This window comes from Miscanthus floridulus, chromosome 6, assembly GCF_019320115.1.
Source record: "Miscanthus floridulus cultivar M001 chromosome 6, ASM1932011v1, whole genome shotgun sequence".
Lineage (NCBI taxonomy): Eukaryota > Viridiplantae > Streptophyta > Magnoliopsida > Poales > Poaceae > Miscanthus > Miscanthus floridulus.
Window position 1 is genome coordinate 129,487,810 of NC_089585.1, and position 12,825 is coordinate 129,500,634.

At 42.5% G+C, this 12,825-nt stretch overlaps 1 protein-coding gene and 1 pseudogene across 1 annotated transcript; one reads left to right on the plus strand and one right to left on the minus strand.

Annotated features, from left to right (window-relative positions):
* Positions 1-3,024: 3,024 nt before the first annotated feature.
* LOC136459593 (KH domain-containing protein At1g09660/At1g09670-like) lies at positions 3,025-6,811 on the plus strand (annotated as a pseudogene).
* A 2,350-nt stretch (positions 6,812-9,161) lies between these two features.
* Positions 9,162-12,191, minus strand: LOC136456959 (protein TRIGALACTOSYLDIACYLGLYCEROL 5, chloroplastic-like). Its single transcript, XM_066456975.1, has 3 exons — positions 11,970-12,191; positions 9,721-9,895; positions 9,162-9,473 (listed from the first exon to the last, which is right to left on the minus strand). Exons 1-3 carry the CDS (start codon positions 12,100-12,102, stop codon positions 9,377-9,379), a joined length of 405 nt encoding a protein of 134 aa, XP_066313072.1. The 5' UTR covers positions 12,103-12,191; the 3' UTR covers positions 9,162-9,376.
* Between the last annotated feature and the right edge of the window lie 634 nt (positions 12,192-12,825).

Sequence of the window (12,825 nt, forward strand, 5' to 3'; positions counted from 1 at the left end):
GAGAAGTTCCTTTTGTTTGAACATTGCCAAATCAATTCGATGTACTCGTCTAGGAAGCGAGACAGGAGTACCATATTTTGTACTGCAGGCATAGTAAACGCTGTACTTAGAACCAAATACTCGCGCCCTAACCTGTTATCTGTAGCTGTCAGTAAACGAGGCACGGTTACTGCATGATATGCATCGAAAAGGACTGTGAACATGCATGCACGAAAACAGTGCAAGTCTGGGAAAAAAAAATCCCAAGCTCAGAGAAGAATTAAGTCGGATCCACACCTAATCATGCTACACTAGCTAATGGCGACAGTTTAATTTTCACAAAAAAGATAATAAACCCAAATTAAAGTGACGGGTTCTCCTCGTTCTGTTCGCATTGATCGTATTAGCCATGGCTTATCAGCTATGATACAATATTTTTCTTTTACAATAAAACAGCATTAGTCAGCTTATAAGCCACAGAAACAATCAAAACTGAGGAGGCTGCTGTGTCCATGGTACACAGCTGGACGGACAACTCAGAAAGTAACGGATGTGTGTGCCTGGTTAGTAGAAGAATGGAAATGTACAGGTCACTCCATCAATTATAATCTGGCTATCTTTAATTTACAGCCGTCAAATTTGAACAAAATTTGGAGGTACGTGATCCAGCAGTGAGTCCATCCAGTGCGTTTGATTTCCTTGTGGGACGATACGAAACGTGTATGAGCTGGTAAATTTTGGTGTTTTCCGAAGCAGCATTTGATTCCCTAGATTAAAAAATTATTTGCAGTAATTATAATCTGAATAATTTTTACAGCTAGTCGGTCAATATACAAAATCTGTAACACTTAATATTCTCGGTCCTGTGCTTGTTGTTTACCCAATTTCTGCAGTAGCACGGACGTATCCATCCTCCAGCGATCAATCTGCTTCTCCTGATGGAAATGCATGTTTAGGCTGCTGTTCTAGATAAATTCCTATATATATTAATATATATTATTAGACTATGTGATCAAGCTAGCTAGCCTACTCCATTAACCATGATTTGTCATGATGTGTCTATTCGCTTAGCTGATAAGCCATGATTAAAAGTATTGTTGACTGATTTGTTGTGAGAAAAATACTATTCGTTGACTTAAAAAGTACGACTTATAAAACGAACGACGATGATCCATGCAAACCCATAGCTAGCTGTTCAACGAAACGAGAGCTCGATTGTCTCCAGGTGCCTTACTGCAATTCGTGTTTCCTTGTGGCCGATGCCCTAACACCATGAGTGTGCTGATATACTAATGCAGGCGCGTCATTTGTTTGTATATATATGCCTGACTGTCTCCAGTGCATACGTGTACAAGAAACTCCATTTATATTTTGGCTGCCAAATGATGACCCGGCCAACTCTTGATCACCAGTTTAGTTTGGTTGTTGAGATTACAAACTCTACTAGCAGGGGAAACAAAAACAAAACCATCACAAAGGTTCTCAAATGTGTACAAAGTTCAGTGGTTTTTTAGGCCTAACTCCGAGGAAGCGGCGGCCGCGCAGGGCTAAATAAGCTCTTTCCAATGATTGAAAAACGCAGACAAATTTGTGTGCTGAAATGAAATGTTTGACGGCCCTGCATACTCGATCGCGAGGTGATTAGTACTAGCTAGCTTGGACGCGAGATGAACGGCCCAGATGGAGCGGGGCTGGGACGGGGGCGGTTGCGCTTAGTTAGCTGGAGCAGTCAACGCTCCTCAAACGGACACCTAGATTCCGTTAACTTGATGAGTACAATGATTTTCTTACTACGACCTGGCTAGGGGTACATGTGGGAAGCCCCAAACATGTTCTAGTTCATGTTTTGCCAATTGTTTTTCCATGCCAAATGCCAAGTAAACAAAGATGAACCCAATTTGTAAAATTCAAGCAGTCATCAGTTGTGCTCGGTTCAAATTTTGAAAAGTGCTTCTACTACTAAAAATCAAACGCCAACTAAATAGGTAGAACCAGAAGCTGCATTTTCAGCGTAGTACAATTTTCACACCTTAGACTCTGCTTTTGGCTTTCAACTTTAAGCTAAATACGTGAAATGGAGGTACACTTTACAACTATTTCAAAGAAGATAAATAAAGAGAGAGATATGTTTCATGTTATTGTTATTTTAACCAAATATCTTACAAATTTTTCATAACACATAGCTCTCCATTGTTTTTTCACATCTCACCACTGAACCAAACGGACTTGTACTAGATTCTTAAAGTATATTCTATCTCCATCCTAAAAAGATATAACCATTTTTAGGAGTCAAACCATTTAAATTTTGATCAAATTTATATATAAAAAGTAGTCCCTCCATTCAAATTGCAAGAGCTTTCTTAGATATTTGTTTTTACTATGCATCTAATCATAATATATATCTAAGTGCATAGCAAAAACAATGCACCTAAAAAAAAGTCAAAGCGTATTACAATTTGGAATGGAGGGAGTACTATTTTCTATGATATCAAATAAGATCATTAAATTAATTATAGAATATATTATTATAGTAAACTTATCTGGAGACATAAATATTGTTACTATTTTCTATAAATTTGGTCAAATTTAATGAAATTTGGCTGCCACAAAATCTAGAATTATATTTTTTTTGGGCGGAGAGTATGTATACGCATGACTAACAATATACAAAATTAAATTAACTTTTTTAAATGTAAATACCGAAAAATGTATTACATCCAACAAAGTAGCATCCCCCCATAGAACAATATGGTAGCAATAAAAATATTAGCAATGGCATCTAGCACAGAGCATTTGGTTTATCACAGGTTTTTTGTTGGAACCATGATGGGTGCACGTATCAGAATGGGTAAAGGACCACGAGAAAAATACAAAACAAAATAACAATAATATACTTGACTGAAATGAAAGGAGAAAATTGCAGAGCAAACTCCCGGCGCTAGCAGACCTCACTCATCTGGATTTCGGCGACATATGCGGAGGAGAGAATCCAAAGCCCCTTTGGGTTTGTCTCTTCCTCTCTCTCCTCCCTTCTCCCACCCACCCCTTCTCCCTTGCTGTTGTGCTGTGGAGAGGAGAAAGGAAGGAGAGCAAGAACCAACACCAACAAGAGCTGCTGCCAACTCCTGCACAGCCTGGGCTCTCATCACTGATTGCCCACCTATTACCTTCCTCTTTTGTGATTTAGAATCACCCATCTATCCCTTATATATCTACCTTTTCTCGGTCCTCTGTGAACTCTCTCGTCTTCTAGGTTTCACAGGCCTCAAAGATAGGCCTCTGGACCTAAGCTTGCAAGCAGCTGCTGTTCTTGGTTTTCTTCATTCTTGGTTTCGTGGTTCTTGGATTTTTGGGTTCTTAGGTTTCTTGTATCTTCCCCCAATCTTGCAAAATCTTGTGGTGAAGTTTCTTGTGTTCGCTGTTTGGGACGATGGACGAAAGGATTCCGCCGCCGTCCCTCTTGCAATACTCGCAGTCCCCTGTTCATTCTTCCCCTCATCCCCTCAATTCTATGAGGTATTCTTCCTCTGATAGAGAAAGGTGAGTGTCTGTTTCGCTATTTTGTTCATGATTTTTTATTTGTTTTCCACGACTGTTTTCCCTATTGTTCTTGGTAAGTTTGTTTAGTTTTTTATCCTGCCCTTTCGGAATCTTTCTGAGGAGCACGAGATTTGATGCCGCGGTGGAGATTTGCGCTTAATTCTAAACTTCCGGATGCCATGTTTCCCCTTGATCAATGCTGTCGATTGTGATGGAGGAGTGATCTGTAATCATAGGGACTTTTTTTTTTGTGATGGCGTGATGGCTCGCTGATAGATTTGTTACTGCTGTTCCCCAATTGGCTAGTTGGCTACTAGGGGGACATAGGAGCTGTATGTTTGACTCGCTGCTAATGGGTGTAAGTTTTGTGTGTAATAAATCGCTCATTGGCGATATTCACATGTAAATTTTAATTTGATGGATCGTTCTGTATAAATCATATCAAAGTTCTTCCTTTTACATTTCATTTCTGTGGGATTATAGTTGTTTTAGATCCTTCAAATTATGCTTCTTCTTTTATCACGTGAATAATAAATTCCGTATTGGCTACTGTTATACTAACGTTGATTCTTGTTTGGCAGATATCTGGCTGAGTTGCTTGCAGAGAGGCAGAAATTGGCCCCATTTGTGCAAGTTCTTCCTTTCTGTACCAGGCTCTTGAACCAAGGTTTGTTTCCTGTGCCTCCACGCATTACTAGTGTTGTTAAGCTATATAGTTTTTTTAATTAGTTCAACTATTTTGTTTGTTAATGGCGCAAGACATTCACTATCATTAGTTACTATGTTTAGATTTTCTCCAAGTCTTTTAGGTTGGGGCAGTTAATCGTATATTTGTGTGAAGTTTTGATGATTGCCTCTGCACTTTTGTATCCTTGGGTTTGTTATGATCATCATGTATTTTACTATTTGTTGATCATAAGATTTCATTAGAGGATTTTTTTTTTTTGTGGCTGGGTTTTGTTGTTCATTCATTTCTCATGTATCCCATTATCCTGTTTCCCTTTACTTTGTTTATGGTGATAAAAAGGTAATGCTCCATTGAGTTATGGCTCCAAACAATAACTCATGTTCTCATAGTTGACAATGGCTTCCGTTTATGTCAACCACAAATGGCTGCTAACAATCTAGTAAATGGCTGCTGTTTATGTCAACCATTTTTTTTTATCTTGAGGATGGTCACTGGTTCACTGCAGCTTATTCCTATTTTTAGCTAAGTGGAGTGTTTACTATCTCATTGGTACAATCATAGGACTGGGTACAATGCAGTTTTCATGTCATTGTACAGATTTAGAAATCCCGAGCAGGTTGCATTTGCCCCATTTTAGAGTGGCATGCAAAGTATTAATCTCATTATTGTTTCTGACTTATAGTGTAGTTGTCTAACTGAGTTCTGATTCTATTTAATGCAGAGATTTTGCGCGCATCTTCTATGGCGCCTAACCATAATTTTGTTGATCCTGAGAGAATTGATCATGGTAGCCCATTAAGGTTACCTGGCCACCCAGTGAATGGTCAGCCAATGGATCTGGAGGGCTGGTCAGGGATGCAAACAGAGGTGCATATTCTGGCATCTGTTGTTGTTGGTCTTTCTTTTGGTATTACATGCTTGCCTGGTCACTGGATTGAAAGCACAATTTGCAAAACGGTGGTAGGATCTTGCGTATTTAGATTTTGAGCATGCTGTTCATTTTACATTGGATCTGCAACTAATTGTGACTAGTCTGGTCTACCGATAGAATAGATATTGGCTTGTGAATTTAATAACATGAGATAGAGTGAAGATTATTTTTCCATGTCAGATTTTATTCCTGGCAATCATGAAGCGTCCTGTTACTATTAATGGATGAGAGTAGGTGTTGATGGAAATATTTTTGTTGAGGACCAAACTTTTATATTCTGCCTTAGCTTATATTGCTGCCTTCTCTTAATACGGTCAAATGTTCTCTCTCTCAAGGCTTCTCAACATATGGGGGTTCTACAAGCATCATCAATGGGCTGGAATGGTGCTCCTGTACTTGCTGCCACTCCTATTGTCAAGAAAGTCATGAGGCCTGGATGTTCCGGTGGACAAGTATCCTAACGTGGGTAGCTTACTAGCTTTCGTAAATGCTTTCTTTAGCTTTCTTTACTATCTATGTCATATTGCCATATCTTGAATGCTTTACTCTTTGCTTTTGATCAGTACAACTTTGTTGGTCGTTTATTGGGGCCGCGAGGTAACTCCCTGAAAAGAGTTGAAGCTTCAACCCAATGTAGAGTTTACATTCGAGGACGTGGTTCGGTGAAAGACTCTGTTAAGGTAGCTAAATGACTATTTCACGTTCTTTCTTATATTTCTGATAGTAATGATATCACTGGCTATAAATTGGAATCATTTGGCACTTTTTGAATGTACCATGTATTGTTGCAGTACTCCTTTATGTGAAATGTTAGGAGTTCATTATATTTGCACATTATTAAGTAGCAAATACTTAGTTAATTTCACTTTTGGCTGGACAAACTTGTATATATGGCATGCTCATATTATGACAACCTGTGGCTGACCCTACTGATTTTGTGGTTATATACTCAGGTTAATTTCACTCTTTCACATTACTAAAGTTTGTATTGTGACCTCCATGCTATGATAGTGGCATTGGAGGAGTTTCTGGAGAATTCTAATCAAGGTTAACATTGTACATTTATTTAAGTGTCAACTGATTGAGTTGTTTCTAGTATCAAGCTGCAATCTGGGCTCAGTAAGGATCCATTTACTATTTAGGAATAGTTACTGTGTGACCCACAAAACTATGTAATGTCAACATTTAAATTTTTATTGGTTCATTTCCAGTTTAGAGATGTAATATAGCATTTAAAGTTAAAGTTACTAATAAGTTGAGTAGAAATGTATTGAGTATTTATGTGATGCAGTTTAGATACATTTATAATTTATATAAGACTTTATATAATTCTCTATCGGCACACAACACTCATGATTCATCAATGGGGTTTCCTGTATTTTACTATAACTTACCTCAAAATATCTATAGTGCAGTAACGAGTTTCAAGTTATGACAATTTAACCTTACCCTTGGTCTCTTTTTTTTTAAAAAAAAATGTAGCAGCTAGAAAGGAGTAGATATTATGATCATGGTTTTGTTATATCTTGTGCATGGCTCCAGTGATTATTGGTACATTACTTCTTTATACTTGTAATTTATCATGCCCACCCTGATGCAAATGTCCTGAAAAACATGTATGATTTCATTCATAGGAAGACAAGCTGAGGGATAAACCTGGGTAGGAACACCTTTAATGGAACACTGCATGTGCTTTGTGAAGCAGAGTTTCCAGTAGATATGGTGATGCGCGCCTAAATCAAGCTGTCTCCATCCTAGAGGATCTTCTTAAGCCAATTGTATGTATCCCTCGTTGCTCATTGCGGCCATCATCACTTAGTAGTTTTGATATATACTGTTAGCTAATAACTGGAGCTTTTGTCAGGACGAGAACAATGGACTACTACAGCAGCAGCAGCTGAGGGAGCTGGCGATTTTCTAAATGGCACACTGAGAGAGAGGAAAGTCCAAGCCCTCACCTCAGCCCTAGTGTGTCCCCCTTCAACCTCCACCGGGATGAAGCGCGCAAAAACAGGGGCGGTAATCTCTGTTCCGAAAGCGTCATCCCCCAAAATCAATCATGGTTCAATGCCCAATTACAAGCTACTGCTGTACTGCTGGAGATGATTGGTGATGCATATGCTGGGATCAGTGCTGCTGGCCTATGCCTGTCATGATCTATGCGGCTTTATTGACACACAACATGTCTGTGCTTGGATGAATGGTCTCTGGGCTGTTGTTTGACTCTTATTATTTATTCTTTGTGCTTCTGACTGCCTAAGTATTATTAACGTTATTGGTTGGTTTGGGGTAAGTTAACAAGGCCCGGTTGCCAGTCACTCTAGAAGCTGGGGGGTGTCTGATGTGTCGGACAATAATAAGGTTTCGTTGGTTGTACCTGAGATAGTTGTAATACGTCACTGTGCTGATGCTGTTGTGTGGTGGCTAGTACAAGACAACCAGACAGCTATAGTTGAGGCAATGATTATTTTGCAATTCATAAAATACGTGTTCTTGTCGTGCTTTCTTCATGGTTCATCTACCTGAAATCAGTGTAAATTCTCTGTTTGAGCGTTTTGTGTGTGCCAAATGTAATGGTAGATAGAGGTGCACTGTGGCGTGATTGGTTTGCTTTGGTGTGGGGGAGCCGAGATGGAAAGCCGGTTCAGGATGGTGAGGATGCATGCTAAATTGTGCATTCAGTCCGTGTTGGTTGTCTTTATTATTGGTTCAGTATGAGATGAGATCTTAGTTTGGTTGCATGCACGGATGGGAGTTTTGAGTGTATGACACATGGGTTCCTGTGCCATGTCTGAATAAGCCATCCTATATAGAGAGGGAAGTGGAAATTGAGAAGACGAAATCTGTGCGGATGGAGGACAGATGTAATGAAGGATCGTACCAGGATGATGGAACAACCCAAAAATCTGTGATCGCTAGGAATGAGGTTCAGACAGTCAGAACGGGTAAGCAGGGACGGTCCAATTCGGCCTACCAAGTCACGCCCATATTAGCCTTAGCTGCAAGCTTTTGTTTCCATGTTCCATGGGGCAGGTTTGTGGCCAAGATCTCATGTGCAGGACGGCAGTTTGGGGCCATTAAAGTGGCCGGCAGGCCAGGGCCACAGCCTACAAGACCTGCAAGTGGGGGCGCAGAGCCGATCTGGCATGAACGGCCAGTGCAGGTGCGGCAGCAGAAAGAAAGGCTCGATCATTCGCACGGGCGTTTTCGGGACCTTGCCAGGGCAGCCGCTTCGCGGAAACGTCATGGATCTTTCACTGGATTCTTGGCGCGGCCACCTGTTTCGCTGTGGTCCACAGTCACCCATGAATCAGCAATTTGCTTTTGAGTCTTGCAAATTCTCATCGGTTCACTTCTTTTAGAGACGATAGTACTCGTTTTGATTTGGTTGGTTTGAAATTGACATGCCTTTTGAGATTTATGGAGAGCTTGGTTTTAGTGCTTGAGCAGGATTAGGACAAACAGGCAACCATTGTAGGAATACCAGATGCCCGACGAATGGACTATGACTCCAAGGATAACTATCAGTTCTATTATGATCGAGTAGCATGGAAGAAGACGATTTCGCTGTCGTCTTATTCGACAAGCTGAAATGGACATGTGCGTTAAAATGACACTAATCAATTGCAGCCTCTCCCATTGAGTAGCAAACACCAGTTTTAAAATTTTCTGAAACACCAGCTGCGTTTCGCTTTCTCCCAACGTCGGAATCGTTTGGACTTTGCACCATTATAGAGGGGGCGCGCGATCGTGCTCAACATTGATTCCGCGAAATCAGGATTTCCTTCAGCAAGGCAGCAGCATTATTGACGTTAAACACAACACAAAACAAAACGGCATGATTAAGTTGACAAGACGCAGAAGACTAGCTTCGGTCAACATATGGGCGCGACGATAGAAAAATACGTCCTGCCAGATATTTCGATACGAAAAATACTGGCGCTCTCCAGAAGCGCACAAGGGTTTCGACGGCGACGTCGTGCGTGATATTTCAATTCAAGGCGCCGTCGCGATCACATGGTGTCGCACCCCAGCACATGGCTGGAAAACTAATGCTTTTGAGCATCGGCATCGACAGGCCAGAGTATCGGGCAGCGTATCTTATGAATCGCTGAAAATATTCGCTGAAACAGCAAGCGAGCATAAGGCCAGTTTGGTTCCCACGGACAGAGACACGTGTAGTGCCTCGACAAGTTTTGGCTTCTGACTATACTCAGTTCCTATATGTGCTGCTTGCTCTACATCCGCCTCCACTTGTCGATCTCCTTTGATGTTGCTTTGATCAGCTTCCTCGTGCTCTCCATCAGTTCATCAAACATGATATCAAACTGTTCACTGCAAAATACGCGGCAAATCTCATTAAACTAGGACATAGCATGTGCTAGACTGTTGTAAATTGGTGCGTACACCCGCGTGTTTACAAATTCACCAAAAGCAAACTTGGGCAGCACACTTTGATATCTCTAATTGATTCAAATTTGAAACTACTCACAAGAAAAAACTCATGCTAAAGAATGCAATCAAAATAACAGGAGATTAAGTCACTTTGCATTTAGCATGAAACGGATCTGTCACTACTTACTCGTAAGCAATGCTTCTGGAGTTCTGAAATGGTCTCCTGATGTTCGAATACCTTCCTCTTTCATCATATGCAACGCCTTTTCCAAAGCCATAACCAAAACCTATTCCTATTCCACATCCAGCTCCAGCTCCAAATCCCAACTGTAAACCAGGGAATCCAGCTCCAATTCCTGCACCTGTTAAGATATGTAAAAGTTAGAAATAAACAGAGCAAGAAAACTGGAGATTCAGTGTTATGTCAGCCAACCGATCATCCAAACTAAGATGGGTTCTGCCATTCTAAAAGTGAGAAGAGACAAAACAAGATAATTGGAGATTTTGTTCCACCAGAACATCCAAACTAACATGCAATCCGCTGTTCCCAATCATAGTGTTACAATGTTCTTGGAAATGGTATCTATTCTGTCATTCTGTGTGAAGCTCACTTCAGCCTCTAATGGAGACATAAATCATGTACATAAAATAAAAAGGGCAAAGACCAAAGAACGCATACAGACATAACTTAAGTTACTCACAAGCACAATAAACATTATGCATAGCCAACAAAACCACAACATTAAAAACGAGCACAGAGTACAGACATCAATGATGACAATCACTTCCCATCAAGTACATCCAATAATATCTGCAATGGAATTCAGAACTCAAAACAATATAATATATTGCTGCACCTGCTACACTTGCTGCCCCACTCCTAAAATAGGATCAATTTGAGAATAGCAGCGGGACACATGACTAAACAGTAAACACATTATCAAACCAAAGTTGATCATGACATCTCTTAATTCATCGAGAGCTGGGTTTGATGGGGAAGTTTGTATTTTTGGATGAAACAACTGTTGATCTCTGAGATATTCAGTCTCAATTCAGCTTCAGCACCCATCTGCACCAGTAGAAGAAGTTCCTCCTTTTTTTAGTCCTCAACCTACTTCTTAAGGTCCACCGAGGGATGCCTACAACGAGAAGACTCACACAACTCTCTACTCTGTTTGCCATGATACTCTAGGAAGTCATTGGCACTAGTTGTTTCCACAAGCCCCTGCACCCACACAAGTAAGCAGATGATTCTTGTTTGGTGGTTGAGGATAACCACGGAATCAGGGCTGGAGGCACACACTACACCACGTCCTGTTTCGATGCCTGCGACCGTGCGGATAGGCTCTGTTGAGATTATGGGGTGGTGCTTGCATACAAGCATCAGCTCGTTTAGAGCACAAAAGCAATAGGAGTATTCATAGTTAAAAGCACTTTATTACTCGCATAATTTTGGTTCATATGCTAACATATCATGTAGTCATTGCAGATTGAAAGGATATCCAGAAGTGAATTTCTAACTATGGAAAGTACTAGAAACCTGAGGCTTGTTTCTAAATGCATGTTTCATTACTAGTGGCTTCTTGATATTATTAACACGACTGTGCAACCTAGTGAGATATTTGGTTTGATGTAAGTTACCACCCCTTTGTGACCATTTCTAGCTACACCACTGACTGGAACCAATGTAGAAGAGGCAAGATGAGGCGGCCATAGGCAGCCGGCGGAGAAGCATACATCTGCTATGGAACAGGATACTTCAACAGATGGTTGAGGCCGCAGCATGAGGCGGAGGTTGCGGCTGCATTCGATGGAAACACAGATTATGCGGCCTGCATCTTGCTAGCAGATTGAAGAACCCTGCTCCATAACACCATGATCAATTGTAAAATCTATCCATGATTTCACCCTCCGATGCCGTATAGAGAAGTATGCAGCGAAATAGTAGCAATTTCCACCATTGCCACCATGTCACCTAATCCAATGATATGACATATATCTATAAGGGGCGCCTCTGCGCACAACAAGAGCAGATTTCTCATTCGATCAAAAGAGAAGAAACAAGCATGGATTTCGACGCTTTGTTGGCAGTGAACCGGAGCCCCACGCTTTCGCCATTTGTTTGGGTTGGCTAGACTGATCCTGAAGAGGAATCAACTCCCTCCCGAATCCCATTCCATATACACCAATGACACGGGGAAAAGTAATAGTATATCACAACAATTCCAAATTTCCAGTGATTGCAACTCTAACAGCGAACCCCCCAAAAATAAATACACGGCTCTCGGATTAAAAAAAAACTAACCGGAAATAAGGGCCCCTAGCTCAACCGTCAAAACCATCGAGAGCCCTCCAGTTCGCCGGTCTGATCCGTGAACGCGTCTATGGCCGCGACACTAGAAGCAGGATGAGTAAACGTCGGAGAAGGGTACGCACCTCCGATGAGGCCGAAGCCCACGCCCACGCCGCAGCCGGCGCCGATGCCGAAGGCAGGGCCCAGCTTGCCGAGCACATCGGACCTCGCCACGGGGAGGCTCCACACAAGCCCCCTCCTCCTGCCGCCCGACATCTCTCCCCGCCCTCTCGGTGCGCGCGCCCTGCGCAGTGCGCCCCAACCTTCCGAGCAAGGGGAGGATAAGTTCCAGACCAGACGTCTCGAGACGAGACTCCCAGGCGGCCAGGCCCCAGCGCGTCCCGGGCTTCCGGGGGCCCGTCGCACCGAACAGGACGGGAGATGAGAGGCCGAGAGGGGCCTTGGCCGCGCGCGCCTCGCCGCCCGATGGACCCGCAACCCGTGCGCGCGAAGGGACAGAAAGCCGACGCATCGTGGGCTAAGGCCCATTCGTTAGTTGCCACTTACCACTTCCGCTAATGGAACAAGAACAAAGGATAGGACCGGCCCAAGCGGGCCTCTCAATCAACGCCACCGTTAGGAGCAGTATCAATACGCGCGATTCCTTCTCCTTTCTCCACGTGTTCTTGTTCTTCTTTCTCCTTCCACATCCTATCTTGCCCCGTCACCATCAGCCTCCACCGTCATTTAGGCCACTAATGATTCGTCTACCGCCGATGACGTTAGAGCCCCATCTTTTCCTAACCTCTATCCTCTCTTTTACCGTGCTACCCCGTCACCGCCACCGCCACCGCCACCGTCGTCCTAGGGGCTAGCGATCTCATTGCCTTCATCCATCATCACCCTTCCCTAACGCTATGGTTGATCGCCCCCCCCCCCCCCCCCCCCCCCCCCCCCCGTCTGTTAGACTACCTCCACCACCGAGCCAACCGTCGCAGT

What these genes read in the sequence shown, in the direction of transcription:
- LOC136456959 (XM_066456975.1), bottom strand. Translation starts at nt 12,102, where the DNA reads ATGTCGGGCGGCAGGAGGAGGGGGCTTGTGTGGAGCCTCCCCGTGGCG. An exon ending in GGGCTTCGGCCTCATCGGAG is followed by an intron (nt 9,896 to 11,969) that starts GTGCGTACCCTT and finishes ATATCTTAACAG; the next exon opens with GTGCAGGAATTGGAGCTGGA. An exon ending in TCCAGAAGCATTGCTTACGA is followed by an intron (nt 9,474 to 9,720) that starts GTAAGTAGTGAC and finishes CGTATTTTGCAG; the next exon opens with TGAACAGTTTGATATCATGT.